The sequence below is a fragment of the Vigna unguiculata genome, chromosome 9, assembly GCF_037176805.1.
Source record: "Vigna unguiculata cultivar grain cowpea cultivar isolate G323 ecotype 2 chromosome 9, ASM3717680v1, whole genome shotgun sequence".
NCBI classification, from domain to species: Eukaryota; Viridiplantae; Streptophyta; class Magnoliopsida; order Fabales; family Fabaceae; genus Vigna; species Vigna unguiculata.
Window position 1 is genome coordinate 42,012,876 of NC_140800.1, and position 15,986 is coordinate 42,028,861.

At 33.9% G+C, this 15,986-nt stretch overlaps 1 protein-coding gene and 1 long non-coding RNA gene across 3 annotated transcripts; one reads left to right on the forward strand and one right to left on the reverse strand.

Annotated features, from left to right (window-relative positions):
- The first annotated feature begins 325 nt into the window (after positions 1–325).
- LOC114164343 (uncharacterized) lies at positions 326–3,136 on the forward strand. The gene is made up of 2 exons (XR_003599535.2): positions 326–1,528; positions 1,689–3,136. It is a non-coding gene; the product is annotated as an uncharacterized LOC114164343 (long non-coding RNA).
- Positions 3,137–6,038: 2,902 nt separating this feature from the next.
- On the reverse strand, positions 6,039–15,038 carry TAF5 (TBP-associated factor 5). Of its 2 annotated transcripts, XM_028049130.2 has the most exons (19): positions 14,782–15,038; positions 14,600–14,681; positions 14,424–14,502; positions 14,224–14,321; positions 14,058–14,114; positions 12,457–12,544; positions 12,262–12,371; positions 11,983–12,090; positions 11,638–11,789; positions 9,798–9,908; positions 9,646–9,715; positions 9,501–9,540; positions 8,832–8,996; positions 8,664–8,740; positions 7,907–8,023; positions 7,254–7,519; positions 7,043–7,138; positions 6,486–6,558; positions 6,039–6,388 (listed from the first exon to the last, which is right to left on the reverse strand). In XM_028049130.2, the coding sequence occupies exons 1-19, from the start codon at positions 14,952–14,954 to the stop codon at positions 6,335–6,337; spliced, it is 2,016 nt and encodes a 671-aa protein (XP_027904931.2). In that variant the 5' UTR covers positions 14,955–15,038; the 3' UTR covers positions 6,039–6,334. The 2 variants fall into 2 exon arrangements, with proteins under 2 accessions (XP_027904931.2, XP_085523174.1); XM_085667048.1 differs by lacking the exon at positions 8,832–8,996.
- Between the last annotated feature and the right edge of the window lie 948 nt (positions 15,039–15,986).

Genomic DNA, 15,986 nt, shown 5'->3' on the forward strand with positions numbered 1-15,986 from the left:
GAATAGGAATAGGGTGAGTGAGGTGATGTTTGGGAAATGTTACAGTACGTGTGGTCGCAGTGAATCCTAATGGTTTTTTGTCTCCCCCAAATGTCGCAGGCCCAAAGTCCAATCAGCCCAATTTCCAATACCATCATTACCACCATAACAGCTTTGGTACCCACTCTGATCACACGGCAGGGAACGCCCCTTTCCTCATCAGACGCTCATCATTCCATCATATCATATCCAAACCTCTCTCTCTCTCTACTTTTATCGTGTCCTTCCTGTTCTCTTTGTCTTCTCCTAAAACGTCACATTCACTCCCCCATCACACACACTGGATTCATACAACACATAATAAAAGAAACATTTTTTTTTTAATAATTCTTTACTCTTATAAAATATATATGATGATAATAATCATAATCAGTTATGATGGTTAAAAAAATAAAAATACTCATTCATATTCATCTCTTATGTTGGCTTTGTCACACTCCAATCTTCCATCTCTGAATCAAAGAAAACTTAAAAATCTTATTATTACTAATATTAAGGTTGCTGTCTGGTAAATAATAATGATTTATGATGTTTTGGTTAGGGTGAAAAGATTGACAGATTTAGAAGGCAAAAAAGAAAAAAGAAAAAAAAAAAAAAAAGGAAATGAAGTCCAATGTCATTTGTGACATTTAACTATTTAAGAGTCTGTGTGTGCAGAGAAAAGCTGGTGTATGAGTTCCATTTTCTAGCTCTTCATCTTTGAAGAGAGTTAGATGCAGGTGTGTGTAACTATTCAAAGTTCAGAGTCTCTGAGGTGTGTGTGTGTGGGTTGGGATCTCATACGTGTCATTGGGACGTGTTGCATGAGTAAGGGCTTTCTCTTACCTTTCCCACAGTCTGTGCTTTCACCTTTCATCTTTCTTTTTTTTTTTTTTCTTTCTCCATTCCATCATGTTACTTTTCTTAACAAGTATTTTATATCAGTTAAAACATGTCTTTTTATTCTTTTACCTTTTAATTTAATACACCTGTTAGTTAGTTTTCCTTTTATAATTTTGAGATGTTCTTGATAGTTATGAATAATCAAACCCTAATGGATCTTCCAGTAATTGAATTGTGGATGAATAAGATGGTGTGTGGGAGGTGGCGTGGATCGTATATAACAGTCCTTGGTTTTTCCTTTAATGGGTGTCTCTCTATTCTTCCAGATCTGAATGAATTCAGATTTTTTTCCCCTTTTGATTGCTGAAATCCACTTTTCCTTTTCGTGAAGCTTTCCAAATTTGGTGAGTCATTTTGTTTTTCCGCTTTGTTTTTGTTTCTTGGAACATAGAAATTGACAGAAGAGAGTGAGCACACAGAGGCACCTGGTATAGTCATACACTGTTACTTTTGCGTGCTCACTTCTCTTTCTGTCAACTTCCAGTGCTGGAAATTACTTCCAATCTGGCTCTGCTTTGTTCCAATTCCCACCAAACAAACCCCAACTCAACCCCACACACCACCTCAACTCAACAACAACAACATCGTCATCCATGCCTCACAACAGGTTCGTCATTTATTAATTCATTATATCAAACAGTGAAAACCAGTGTCGTTTTTTCGGTTTCTTTGTTTCTTTGTTTCTTTCCCCTATTTCAATGTTTCACTTTCATGATTTTGTTATATATTACTCATGGTTCAATTTTATATTATCTGTAATGAAACAGAAAGCGTGACTTTTGATAGCGTGGCAGAACCAAGTCCCTCATCAACAGTGCAGGTTAATTAGCGGCAATTTTTTTAATAAGTATAGCATAGCATGGGACCATGGACCATTCACGTCATTTAGAATGGTCCTCACAGATTTTTTTCTTTTTCTAACATTGTCTTCCTGATTTCATGTTCATCATTCCCTATATTTTATAATTCTTCCACATGCGAACGAGGTTTATTAATTAAGAGTACTGATTCATGTTCACTAGTTTTTGTGCCCACCTCAGGTTATTAGCTAGATTCTAGTTTCGTGGACTTTTTTTCATGTGTGTGTGTTAACCGGTTTTGGTTGCTTTATCTGTTAAACCCTATCACCTTAACTGTAGTGTACGTTGTTTGTACTCAGCTACGACAAAGTTGTTTTTGAGAGTTTCCGAATGTCAACACTGTTTTGATTCCTTTTGCCTACTAACTATAACACTTTGATTCTCCCCTTCCTATATATGTCTTCAATATTTCGGAGATTTTCTTGTTAAGTTCTTTTTACTTTTGAACTTTGCAGTGTGTTTGAACAAGCTGCACCCTGATTTTTCTGAGTTTGATGCGGATTTAAACTTAGGCTTTCACCATTATTACTTCTTTGTAAAATGTTGGAAAAGAACCATGATTATGTTGTCTGTTAATTATTTGAAATAGGTTGTTCAAGCTAAAGCTGGTAGTTGTATGATATATCGTGAATGATGGAGAATTGAAGAGGTTAATGTTCAATCTCAGACATAGGCTAATCAACACCTTACTCCTGTCGTGTCTAATTAATGGAAATTCATTTCTATACATAAAATCAAATGATATTATAACTACTCTTGGTATAGTCTCCAACTACCACCTCTACATAGTGGTTTCTAATTCTACTATTCTGGATGTTAACAAATTTTCCCTTTTATTGGAAGTTGGAGATTACTCATCCATTTATTTCCTCCATGTTAAGGTTTTCGAAGAAAAAAAGAAAAAGTAATTTTATTTATATGAAGAAAAACTGTTTCGGTGATCTGGTTTATATTTATGTTAGTTTGTAAGCACTGGTATAATAATAATTATTATTATTATTTAGAATTTATAATGTTTAGTAAGGTTTTGCAGGTTTTAAATTGTAATTTTGTATATTTATTTAATAGTTTGAGAATTTATCTTTTATGGAGTTGTAACATGAAGCACCTATCCTTTTCACATTTATTTTGGTTTTCCTTTGATGGAGACAATATATATTCATTTGTGAAAAGAGAACATGGAATTGGTGGCTGTCTTAGAAGGAGTACGTCGTGGATATGCTTGCATTTCTATTTTATTTTATTTTATTTTCCTAAATTTCTTTAGATTCAATTGTATATTTATATTCTATATCTATATATATGATCTGAAAAATACGCTCCACAATTTCTATATATCACTACATTTATCACCACTTCTAAATATCTGTGATTCGATTTTACTTCTTGGTACTCAATTTTTTTGTCTTTCAATTTGCTTTGTAATTCTGAAGAAGTAAAGATTTGAGGGAAATGAAGTTATATTGTGAGCATTTGTTGTTTTATATAGCAGTGGTTTGATTCATTGAAAAACATTTGACTCATATACGCTATTGCTATTGTTTTTGTTTTTGTTTTTGTAGGTAATTGGTTACTACTCGTGATGTTTTTTGTCTTGTCATTACAGTATACAAAGTAATTGTTGTCTACCTAGGTCAGATAACCAAACATTTACGACCACCCCACAAGACTAATATATAAAAACCCTTTGGATTTGAGTAATGATAAGTGGACTCCATTTTTGTAGTGTATTGATGGAAAGAAGAAAAATAAAAGGAAACGTGATGAAATATGCGAGAAAGAAAAATGAAAGTTGATTTAAACGTTTTTTATTCCATGGCTTGAATTTTGCATAAGCCACAGAAATTTTGTTTTTAAGAGGTTAAAGATTGCACCAGTGAATCATTCTTGTATGTGGAAGCGTGTAAATTTCACTTTAAAATTGAAAGTCTGTTAGATTTCAGAAGGATTTCAATTTTTAACTTTTCAATTACAAAATTGACAGTCATGTTTACTTTTTTTTTTATACAATTTTGTGTAAATAGAAACTAAAATGGCATTTTTTTATTGGAAGTGAAAGTAGAAACCAAGTGGCCCTAAGTTTTAGTTAATTGGATTTCATTTTCAATTCAGAACTATAACTACATATTTTTATGTTTGGATTTTCCAAAGGGTTTCACTTCAAATTTGTTATTTTTTCTTATCAACTCCGAATCATGATAGCTCAAAGTGGTTGTTTCAATAATCTGTCCACTTATTTATGCTATTACAGTGTTCAGCTTCTGATTAGACATTCAAACAGTGATTGATAAGGCTAAAGTCTTAAATTCAATTGTCTAATTGTTTATACAAATGTTTAGGCTAATGATTCAGGCTTTAAAGTTTTGTTGTATTCTAAATCTTTTTCCAGTTAACAAAAAGTCTTTGTGGTTAAGCTTGCATCTTCATTTAACATTATATCCTTCCACGTTAACATTCTTTAGTGGAACTTTTCCAACAATTTAAGAGACTTTTAGAAGAGCTATTATACAAGCCTTGAGAGGTTACAAAGTGATTTATGTCATTTTACCTTATATTAATAAACATATCAGCTAAACTTGTAAAAAACAAGGATCAAATACAAACACATCCTGACACCATATGATACTCCAAAATGTGTTTGTATTTGATAGTTTTTCATGATCAACCATTTTCAAAGGACATTTTGGAGCTCAGTATCAAAAGTAATGAGCTTGTACGTAATTAGGAAAAAAATTGTATTCTTGACTTGTCTGCACTCGTCATCTTTATTGTTGTCCTAAGCTAGCAGAAGTTAATCATAGTGTGAGTGAGTTTTTATAAGTCATATACACAGTGTTTTGTTTTGGAGTTTGATTGACATGTAGTTAGCTTTGGGTGTGGTATAATGAAGAGGTGGATTCATCCTAATTACTAAATATGGATTGAGAATATTGTGATTTTAAATTTGTGTGTGAAAGCAAAAGGCAGCCTTGGATTGCAGTGGGGTAGCTGACAAAAGGCGAAACAAAGTACCTGTGCTCAACAAAAATCTGTTATCTGTTTATTATTATGTGAATTAACAAAACTAGTTGTGGTTTGGAAATAAATGAAAAGTTTCTTTGGTGATACAAAATACTTTAGTTGATAAGAAAAGAATCTTTCTTCCTAGGCGTTTACTTAGAAGCATGGTTTGTGGTTGTAATTGGTGTTCCATTCAAATGTCACTCACTGTACCATGAGACGGAGATATTTTTGGAACAACTAGTTTCAAGTTATGGTCAATATTAAACTACCAATCTTATTAGCCTCACTTTTAGGTTTCAGGAAGAAACTTAACAATACAGAAAGACTTGTAATATTAAATGCCTGCCTGCACAGACCTTATCGATCATCTTACTTCAAGCTCATGCTATTCATGTATGCCTTTTTCCTGTCAGATTCTGAAACTAAACTTTACGTTATAATTAATACAGGTTGAATCTAGTAAAAAAGATTATTCTCTTTTACGAACCAATATTTCAATTGTCTGTGTGTGTGTACATATACACACACCTGTGGATAACTTCAACACCACATGAAATCACTATTTAAACTAAAAAAGTTCCATCACTTATCACTTAATCTATACACATTTGGACCTTAAAATTGGCTTCAAATATTTCATGCATAATTTAACCATAAATGTCCTCTCGACGGTACGTGATTTGACAGAACTTTCTCCCTCGGTTGAGATATTTTTAGAATAAATTCAATGACAGCGTCTTCGTTTTATTAATAAAGTAATATATCCACTAATATATCAATTTATTTTTTCGCCAATATATCCCTTAACCGATAATCAGAGATTTGTTATTTCGAAATATAAAGATCACAACTACTTTCTGGCTCTTCGGACATAGATATATACATATATGTATATACATTCGCGCGTATATACATATATAAACAAATAAATAAATATATGCAAATTTCAATAAATTTGGGAGAGCTGCCGAGAATCAGGGTCATTTGATTATCTTTCTTGCAATTAAATTTTGACGCGTCAAGGCTCCTCCAACTACCACTCTTCGTGCGTCCGCCAAAAAAAAGTCTATCATTTCTCACTGATATATACATTGTACCTTGATTCATGAAGAGGTAAAAATATTGATGACAAAATTAACAGTAATATATAAAAAGGCCAGCATAGGAAATAATAATCAAAGGATTTTCTTATAAAATCCTTTTAATCATAAAACTTATGTTATCGAAAAACAATAAATATATTAGATCAATTCCTTACGTTCTCGTGAAAATATGGAAAGATTAATAGTAATAAGTGAAGTGGAAATACATCAATGAAATGAAAAGAGAATAATGTGTCAATAAATTTATGATTAACTATAAAAAATATACAAATAACTGACAAATTTAGTATCATTAAAATTTAACGGAACTTCTCAGCCCTTGTGAAGATTCCGTACATAAAGGACACGAGGGAGTACAAAACCACGATGCGCGTTGCTTTTTAGGCGATAAATTCAGCTACTACCACTTTGATCTGATCTATCTATTAGTAGACGTACTCAAATATATTAACCACTTTTTGATAGAGCCCCAGCCGCAAACAGAAGATTCCTTCGAGAAAACTGTTTCAAACAACACAATGCAAGCGTCAAAAACTTACATACATACATGATTGAATCCTACAAAATTATAACAACATTATTCATGAAGTCATCTTACCCGCAATGAGTAAACTGGGGTTGATTTGGTTGCCAGAGTTTTCAGCGACCTAAGTCTGTTAGCATTCCCACTTCTACCAACGTAACGGAAGATATGGAGTTCATGTTCAAAAATTCAACGGGGATCAATCAGAGTCAAAACAGTTTTAATACAACATTCATAGTATTAACAAAAATAAATTTATAAAAAAAAATAACATTACTGAAAATGCCATAAATATATCTGTTAGAATACCCAGCCACAAAAAAAAAAAAAAAAACGCTTCAAGAGCCAAACCAGTTATATATCTTAAAAAGTCGGTTTTCATAGTTTTTCCAATTTAACGGATTTTTATCCCGATTAAAATGAAATCCAGATTTTAAAATGTTTGACGTGGTAATTGAGTGTTAGTACAACTCTCAATGAGACTTCGTGGTAAATATATTATTTATTCCTGTAGAAGGTGAATACTAACCAGACACATTTTATAAATTTTCCCAAGAACTTGGATTAGTTAGAAATAAAAAACTTCCTATGACAAAAGATTCAAAAACAATTGTCACAATAGACGAACTTACTTTTCTTCAGCCCTTGAAACCTTGGTGCTCGTATTTACATCCCACAATTTTACAGTGCTATCAGCAGATCCAGATGCTAGAATAGAACCTTCAGAACTGATACATCCAACCATTATGAGTGGACCGTAAGTATTGTTACCAAATAGATAGCAACCTCAAAAACCTTTAATCCACTTCCTAATTGAGATAAAATATAGCAATAAGGGATCACCTGAATGCAAGGGACCAGACACAAGACGTGTGCCCAATCAAAGGTGTGAGACAGCGGCCACTAGAGAGGTCCCACATCATGATCGTGCCATCTTCATCCCCAGATGCCATATAGCGACCATCAGGAGACATTGCCAAAGACAAAATCATACCCCTGTGACCAACAAAAACCCGGACACACTCACCACTCTGCACATCCCATAGTCGAACTGTTTTGTCACTGGAACCAGTTGCGATGTAGTTGCAGTTGGCATGCCATTGTACACACTAAAAAAGAACACAAAATACGTAAGGATATTGGCTTAATACATAATGGTAAGAATAACTCAATTTTTACCTTCTAAGATTAGGTGGCAAAATATAGTTTTCTGAGACAAATACTTTGAACGTATATAACCAATTAGGAATTCAATTACACTATTATGAGTTAACAAGAGAAACAAAAGATAATTTCCCCTATTCAAAACAGACTTCACAAAAACCTGCTTGATCATAAACTTAAAGATGTACACCTAATTAAATCACGGGTATGAATCCGAAGCAATTAATATGTAAATATAAAACAAAATAAGCTAGAGGCAAATATGGATCTAAAAAAAGAACAAAATCTAAAAAAAACAGAAGCAACAAAGAATCTTGAATGCAATAACTTACATCAACATCAGACAAGTGCCCTGCCATTATTCTTAACGGCTGTATCCTGTCCATTGACCAAATCCTAGCAGTTCTGTCGTGTGAAGAGCTGGCAAAATAATGCCCTACAGGACTAAACTGCATCCACAAAAAGAAATAAATAACCCAGCCTTCCAGAATGTACATGCAGCCAAGAATGACGTCCGAAGGCAAGAAAAAAGGAATAAAGTATATTTGCACTAAAAAGCAGAATTCTACAAGCTGCAACTATTAATTTGAGGGTACAAAGCACAGCATTGACTCTTCAACAAATCCCATAGATGCATGCCCGTCATATACACAACTTTCTATTCGTAACAAACAAAAGTTCCATGACATCTTACCAGTAAAAACTGTGAAGTAATTTACAGAGGCAAAAATGGAAGAACTAGTTTGTATCATTTACATACTATACCACATTAAACAGGCAAGAAAATAAACAGGGTGGGATTGTATGTCCCTCACAAATATTATGCTCAAATGATAGGGGAGGCTTTGCTACATTGATGTCATTTGTTAGGCCACCTCTTTGCTTCAATCCTGTCTTGTTAAATTTATTTATTAAATAAAGTGGATCACATTAACAGACATTTGGAGCATATCTAACTTGCATATGCTATATTTGTTTAAGCAATTAAAGAAGTAGACATCATATTTTAATGCTTAAATTTTAAACTTTTATTCATGCAACTGGTACATTCACTATCAGAAAATAAAAGCTTGCAATAAATTGTTTTACCTGAACATCCCAGACAGGGTAATTGTGACCCTTATAACAAACAAGATTGGCATTAAGTTTGGTGCTCCATAACCGAACTGCATAAAGATTTAAGATACATAAGGTTCAGAATTGAAACTAATATTAAAGAAAAAAAAATAGATACGACACAAAAATGAGATAGTCTACTTGTTGAGTCTGCTGAGGATGAAAGAATAAAATCTCCAACGGGACTAAAAGAGGCTGCATAAACAGGTCCTGAATGACCTTGAAATAGTGTATACTGTCTTTTCCCAACCCCTAGCCCAAACATTTGATCATTTGGTGGTGTTTCATTCTCACCCTGCAAAAGAGCTAATGATAGCAAAATTGATAACTAGACTTTTACAGCAAGCAAAACCATTTGGTCATGGTCAAAATGCTCGTAAATTGCATGAGATTTCGTCCACCCAAGTTTGCCACGTTCATTCAACTCAAATCTCAATTTACTATTAGAGCCCGAAGTGCACTGGTGCCTATGCGGATCACATTCTTAAACCACCAAAACTTTATTTTTCTATGTGAATTAAATGCTCCTAGACTAACAAAGTCCAAGACAATAATTCCATCACTAGATGACTAGAAAGAGTGGTACTGCTAAGAACCTCTCTTCTCTTTATACATGAGGCAGTGAAAAGTATAACTGCTATACCACTGAATGCCTTGCTTAAATTAATTACAGGTTGATATCATCAGTGTATTCTTAAACTACATTTTCTCTGAACCATTGTACCTGATTGACTATATTCACATTTCTCACGCAATGATGCAACAGTAACAGTATGTCTAAACAAAAGAAATTTACAGATACAAACTTACAATTAGCAGCTGGTTGTCCAAGCTTTGCCATATCCCAAACCTGGGTATACAAATCAGAAATTACTTCAATCAATCTAGAACTCCATAGAAAGAGGGTTTTCTATTAAGAGGTGAATGGAAGAAGAAATATAGGGAAGAAAAAAACCTTGAGTGATGAGTCAGAAAATCCTCCAGCAATTAATGACCCATCATGGGATATCGATGAACAGCTTAAACTGAGATGGTATGCAAAAATGAATTCAACAACAGAAATCCAAACAATATATAGATAACAATAGTAAATGTGTCGGACAATACCCGTTATGTGTATTTATAAATGTGTAAAAGCTAACTGACGGCAATGCAACACTGCTGAGCTGTACACGGTTCCTTAAATCTTCAAGGATGGACTGTTCCACCTCAGTTGGGCTGCAAATTCAGCATTACAAGAATCAGTTAAATGAAGTTACAAAAAGTTCAATATTTTGGTGATTGAAATATTTACATCAATTAGTAATATTAATACTTTACATTACGTAGGTAGCATCATATGATAACAAAATATACAGAAGTGGAGAATTTAGAAAATTACGTACTTTTCGTCCAATAAATATGTTGAATAACTAACTACTTCAAGAACTCAACTATAATTATAGGATTTCGATAGAAACAAATAAAAATAGCCCTTTTACCCTTCAAATTATGAGAAATGTCGGATCTAAACACTTTATCCACAAATAGAAAGACAAGTAAATAGTTATGTACTACCAACCCATCCAATTAGCCAACTTAGGCTAAAAATAATCAGTAACAGAAGTTTAAAAATGACACAGGAGTGGTCTCATTGGCAGGTGCCAAACACAGAATTCCAATTCAAAGTATATCCAAACCTACTTTTAAAGTGTAGGATCATCTGCACATAGTACATGACCACTCTTTCCGTTTAAACAGGATTAGATGCACCATAGAGGAGTCCCAAATCAACCAAGTCTTAGACTTGGAACTCCTGTTTAAAGTAGAGGCTTACCCTCCTACATCTTGTCGTTTATGAATAGAAATATAGAGAAAAGAATGAATTCTTTGGATGAATACAAAAAAGAAATGTATCTCTATTTAGTTTGGATGAAGAGAAAAAAATAGAAAAGAATAAGAAATGTATACACTTTTATTCTTTTTTAAGGAACAAGGAGAAATTAAGGATAGAACTAAAGAGTTTAGAGCCCACACTAAAAAAGAAAAATGAGAAAAAGTTTTCCATATGAGAATATGTGTGACAAAATTCTCTTGCTCTTTCTATTGTGTCAAGCAAACTAAATGGGAAATTTCTACCTGATCTCCATTCTCTATTCCTTTCCACCAAATTTCCACAGAAATAAAGGATCAAAAAGTAGTGGGAAGGCTTGCATTCACAGAGAAACTTGGAAACCTAGCTGCATTCTTAACTTCTCCATGTTTATGGTGTATATTTAGAGTTTCCTTTTTGCAGGGTTTCTTATACTCCTACTATTTGATGTCACCCCCACCTCCTTTCTAGTATATTTTCTTCATTTTAAAACCCCCAAAAATACAAAAAACAGTCATGCCCAGACCTCAACATCATTATTTCAGGTTGAACTTTCTTCCTGTCTGATCTAAAACAAGCATTAAACCTACAGCTACATAAAGCAACACAATGCTAGAACATCTACAACAAAATCAAAAAATGCACGGACGGGACCCAGGAAATTTTTTTTATCACAAAAAAACCATTTAGAATTCAGTCCATTTTAGGTTCCACTCAACTAATTGCAGATATCATGCAAAACATTGCAAGCAATAGAGCCCACCCAGCCTCAGAATTCTGATAAACTCTGTAAGCAAAAGGACTCAAATTATAAGAATAATTTTAATTCCAACCATAACAGGAAGGTAGCCTTATTAAATTTGGTTTTGATAATATGTGAATGCTGATTTTTTTTATTTGGCTATATGTTTAAACAAAAATGACAGTATAAAATACTAAAAAAAAATCCCTTTTAGATAACATATGCCAATCAAATGATTCATTTGCTCCAGCTTTAATAACATCAATTATTTTAGAATTGTGCCATTCACATTAGCTATACAATTTCTAATGAAAAGAAAATGAACATAATATCTTATGGGATAGAGAGAATACATTAAGGGTAAGGGGAGTTCAGGCTTAACTCGAGGAGCTGCAGGTACAGTACTGGCTTCAGGTTTTGCACTCTTTCCAGTTGCGCTACCACCCTTGTCCTTTTTTACTTTTTTTACTGAACCACCCTGCTTTCCTCCTTCAATGGATCTTTTCTAAAAGAAAAATATTCGAAAACTAAAGTGAAAAAACACTCAAATAAGACATCCCAAATTAAGACACATGCACACACTCTGTTTGAAAGGCCTAAATACTAGAAATAAATGGTGCCGTATTTCCTCAAATTCTATAAGAAAAAGTGAAACTTAATAAATTGACAGGGTCATGTAAATATTACTACAGATATACCTTAGTCTCGTCATTCTCCCCCTCTTTTGTTTCCCCTTCACCCTTTTCCGAGTCTGAAAGCAAGGCCCCTGCCTTCTCTAGCCGTTCTTCAAGAGAATCTTCAAGTAACTACAGGAGAAACACATTGAGAATTAAATCAGATAGTTATTGGTGAAGCAGGGCATTTAAAAAAGTTTCAAGTGTCTCTCAAGCTATGAAGGCACTTTCTATTGACAGAAACAATATAACCAGGAAAACTGGTAATTTTTTCAAAATTAGTAGAAATACTAGTAGACTCACCCCCCAGTGAATTTCTTTTTGATTTATCCGGTTCGCTGCTTCCTGGCTACTTCCAGTAAGGGTAACAGCTTCCGGATCATCAGAAATTAAGCTAGGTTGTCCGGGGGAAACTATATTTACAACAAAAGACGATGAAGTGTACGCAATAATAAGTAGTTCAAATGAATAGATGCAATCTATAACGAATAAAAGTACCTTGAAAGTTAATATGCTCATTTATAATACCGAGTATAGTGGTGGATTGTGTACTGTGTAGATGTTGCAACAGAAGCTCATAGGAATACTGGCAAAACATCAACTGCTATCAGCTTTCCCCATGTATTTAGCTCCATTTTAATGGAAAGACATAAAGACCACAGTGATAAAAATTAAGAAACAAGAACCAAGGTAGACAAAGATATTGATGGTTCATGGGCTTCAGAAGAAAAATAAGTCATCTTTTTGAACATATTCCAGAGACATTGTGATAAATTTCATATATTTATAGTATAAAACATAAACTAATCTTGAGCGTAACCCCTGCATGATACTTCCATTAAGCCCTTGCATGAGCCAAATCCACCAAGATAAATGTAATCAATAGCAATGGCATACCATAAATGCCCACTGTAAATGCTGGGTAGCCAAGTGAGTCAGAGATTAGAAATTATGATACATCCCAAATTTTCCATCCCAATCAATAAGTTATCTGATGCCAAAGCTCCACACCTGAAGATGTGTGACACTATACAAAGATGATGATGAATAGTTGCCACCACTCATCCATGTGGTGTGCTACCTAAATCACAATCCCTGCAGTATGCAGTGCACATACATATAGGGGACATTGACTATAATTTGCAATTGAGAGGGTTTAAGGTTAAGATGGTCTTCTATTTTGTATGCCAGTATGGTCAAGGTTTACTATAATTATATCCAACTATATACACAGAAAATGATATAATTAGTATTTCTAAATGAGAGCAAATGTTAGTCGCATCTTAAACTGGAGAATACTAACTTTTTTATAATAAGTTTCAATTTTTTACATAACTATTTTGTAAGAAAGTTTCCAAAGTGTGTGTGCAATTTGGCTAAGCACAAATAAGCTAAACCCCAAAGAAAAAATACATTGAAATCCAGAAAGCTGTATTGCAAATGTGCGCCCTGGATGATGAGACCCTTGTCTCACTACAACCAGTAAAGTGTATCCAGGAAAAAAAAATTAGTAACTAAAAACTTAGCGGCAAGGTCAACTTCCACAACGAGAGATGAGTAGTTAAATATTTCATAGAATATTAGTATTTCGCAAATCTAAAATTGGCTTATAGGATGCAACATTATAGCACTTCCTGTCTGCATTAAGTTTGTCCACAACATAAAATGAGAAAATGAACATTAATTTCAATGTATACGATTAAGCAATGACTCACAAGTCCCCATGGCCCAGCACACAAAACCAACACATTGGAACAACTAGCAACAGAGAGTTAGACCTACAACAACTTAAAAGCTAAATGAAAACCAAATTGCTATAAACTGACTTGCATTTAAGTTAAAGGCATGACCCAATAACATACATTATGACTTGAAAAGTCCCAAGGAGGAAAAGCAGCACAAATAATGGTCCAAACAATAGCATACGTAATCGTCGTTAAACAGTAAGGGAAGAAGCCACAGAGGGGGCACGGAACTAGAGTTCTGAAGGTTGCAGAAAGTAGTTGACTGAGATGATTTAATTTGAATGCGTGCAAAATAAAAATAGGAAGTAATTACAGCGCAGCTGATAAACACATCTAGGAGAATCAATTCGTTACCTCACATATCTTTATGTTGAATTTGCTCTGTCTAAGCGAGTGAGCGAATTCCATTTCCTGCACAAGAAATTACATTACCGTAGGAATATTTTACACTAATTGCTAACGACCCAACAACCTCGACAAAAATTAAAAGACCAATACAAAACTTTAGACAGCAACCAACCTCAAGATGGGTAGGAGAAAGAACTCCTTCTAACTTCTGAAGGTCACGCAAGTGCATCATTTCGTGGTCTTCACGGAAAGTGTTGAAGAAATTCCGAGCTGAAAACAGCAACTACAGTGAAACACAAACACAAAAACAAAAACAAAACAAAACACGTGCTGCATTGCACAAGTGCCCCCATTTAGAACACATGAAATTACCTTCCTGAACGTGTCCTTTCGCCACGAGGTCCATAAAGCAGTGGATAAAAACGGGATAAAGCACGCGAAGCAACTCGTGCTGCAGGAATACGCCGAGAGACGTAACAAAAACGAGTGGAAACCAAACAGAAAAAAAGAAAAAAACGGATAAAGGAAAGTGAAAAGGCACGCGTTACCTTGTACAAATCCAGTGAAGAATAAGTCCATGTTCGCAGTTTGCTGTAGCCGTCGTGGAACCTAGCCGGACCACTCTCCAATCTGAAAAAGATAGGGTTTGAAAGAGGGGAAAAGTGAGTGCGGTGAGGAAACGAAGCGTGAGCGGAGGGTAACGATAAGAGGATGGAGAATGGAGAAGTACTGAGAGAATGCGAGGAGGTGGTTGGCAATGTCGGGTTCGATAAGGGAATTGCTGGAAGAGGAATTGGTGGTTTTGTTATGCTGAAACTCTTCCTGGAAAATCTTCTCCGTTTGCGTGAAACCTTTCTTCTTCAGGTACGCGGTAACATATCCAACTATTTTATCGTCCTCCATTCTCTGATCTCACACCACAACCCCTTCTTCCTCGTCTTCTTCTTCCACTGCGCTCTTGCTACCTCGCGAATGCACTTTTTTTTGTAGAAATTTTATTTTTCATTGGGCTTATTTCTGAAACGGGGTCAGTTACATGGGCTTGAGCCACCCTGGATAACCACCTTGTGGGCTTCAACCCGTTATTGGGTCAGACTAATTTTTCATTTTTTAAAGGACATTTCTTCCTGCACCTCCAAAGGCCAATGAAAAATACCATTTTACCCCTATCTCGTTCTGTTCTTCTTCCTCCACCATCTCTTCTCTCCCACCTTTTCTCTCTTCTTCTTCTTCTCATTATCTTTGATTCCCTATCCAGTTTTGAAAAAGATAAATGAAAGAAAATGATGTAAGTTTGATAGAAAAAATAAAAAATTATGATTGGAGACAAAGTTTGCACTCTCTTTCCCTCCCGCAAGTACAGCTCCTTCCTCCACTTTTCATTATTCTTCTTACTAAGACATGTTCTCAGTTCTACACTCCGAAATACAAAAATAAAAAATATATTTTAAATTATATAACTTAAAATATTTTTTATTTTTGTTGTACTTTGAATCGTGTAATTCAAAATAAAAAAAATTATATTTTGAATTGTAAATATTAAAAACACATTCTAAATTATATAATTTGAAATGAAATAAAAAATACATTTTATATCATATAATTTGAAATGTAAAGTTCGTATTCTAAAATTTAGATTGCATTTTTTATTTCACATTTTGAATTGAATGATTCAGAATATATATTTCGTATTTCAGATTATGTATTCTAAAATATATCTGAATTATGTATTCTGAAATTGAAAATGGAAAATAAAAAGGTAAAATTGAAATTTTCAAAATATACGGAGTTCCAGGGAAAAATGATAGAAGTGCAAGAAGAAATGCCTTTTTAAATAAAGGGGGAGGTGCATGAAACCATATCGTTTTTCTTTTGTTCAAATTAAAACAATCCATAATTGAAGCTAATAAGAATTTAAAGATTTTAAAATATAAA

Excerpts from the sequence above, each read along its gene's own strand:
- TAF5 (XM_028049130.2), bottom strand. The coding sequence starts at position 14,954 with ATGGAGGACGATAAAATAGTTGGATATGTTACCGCGTACCTGAAGAAG. Across the intron at positions 9,716-9,797 it reads TTTATAAATACACATAACGG|TTTAAGCTGTTCATCGATAT; the intron begins GTATTGTCCGAC and ends ATACCATCTCAG. Across the intron at positions 7,139-7,253 it reads GTCTGGTCCCTTGCATTCAG|TTCTGAAGGTTCTATTCTAG; the intron begins GTGATCCCTTAT and ends TGGATGTATCAG.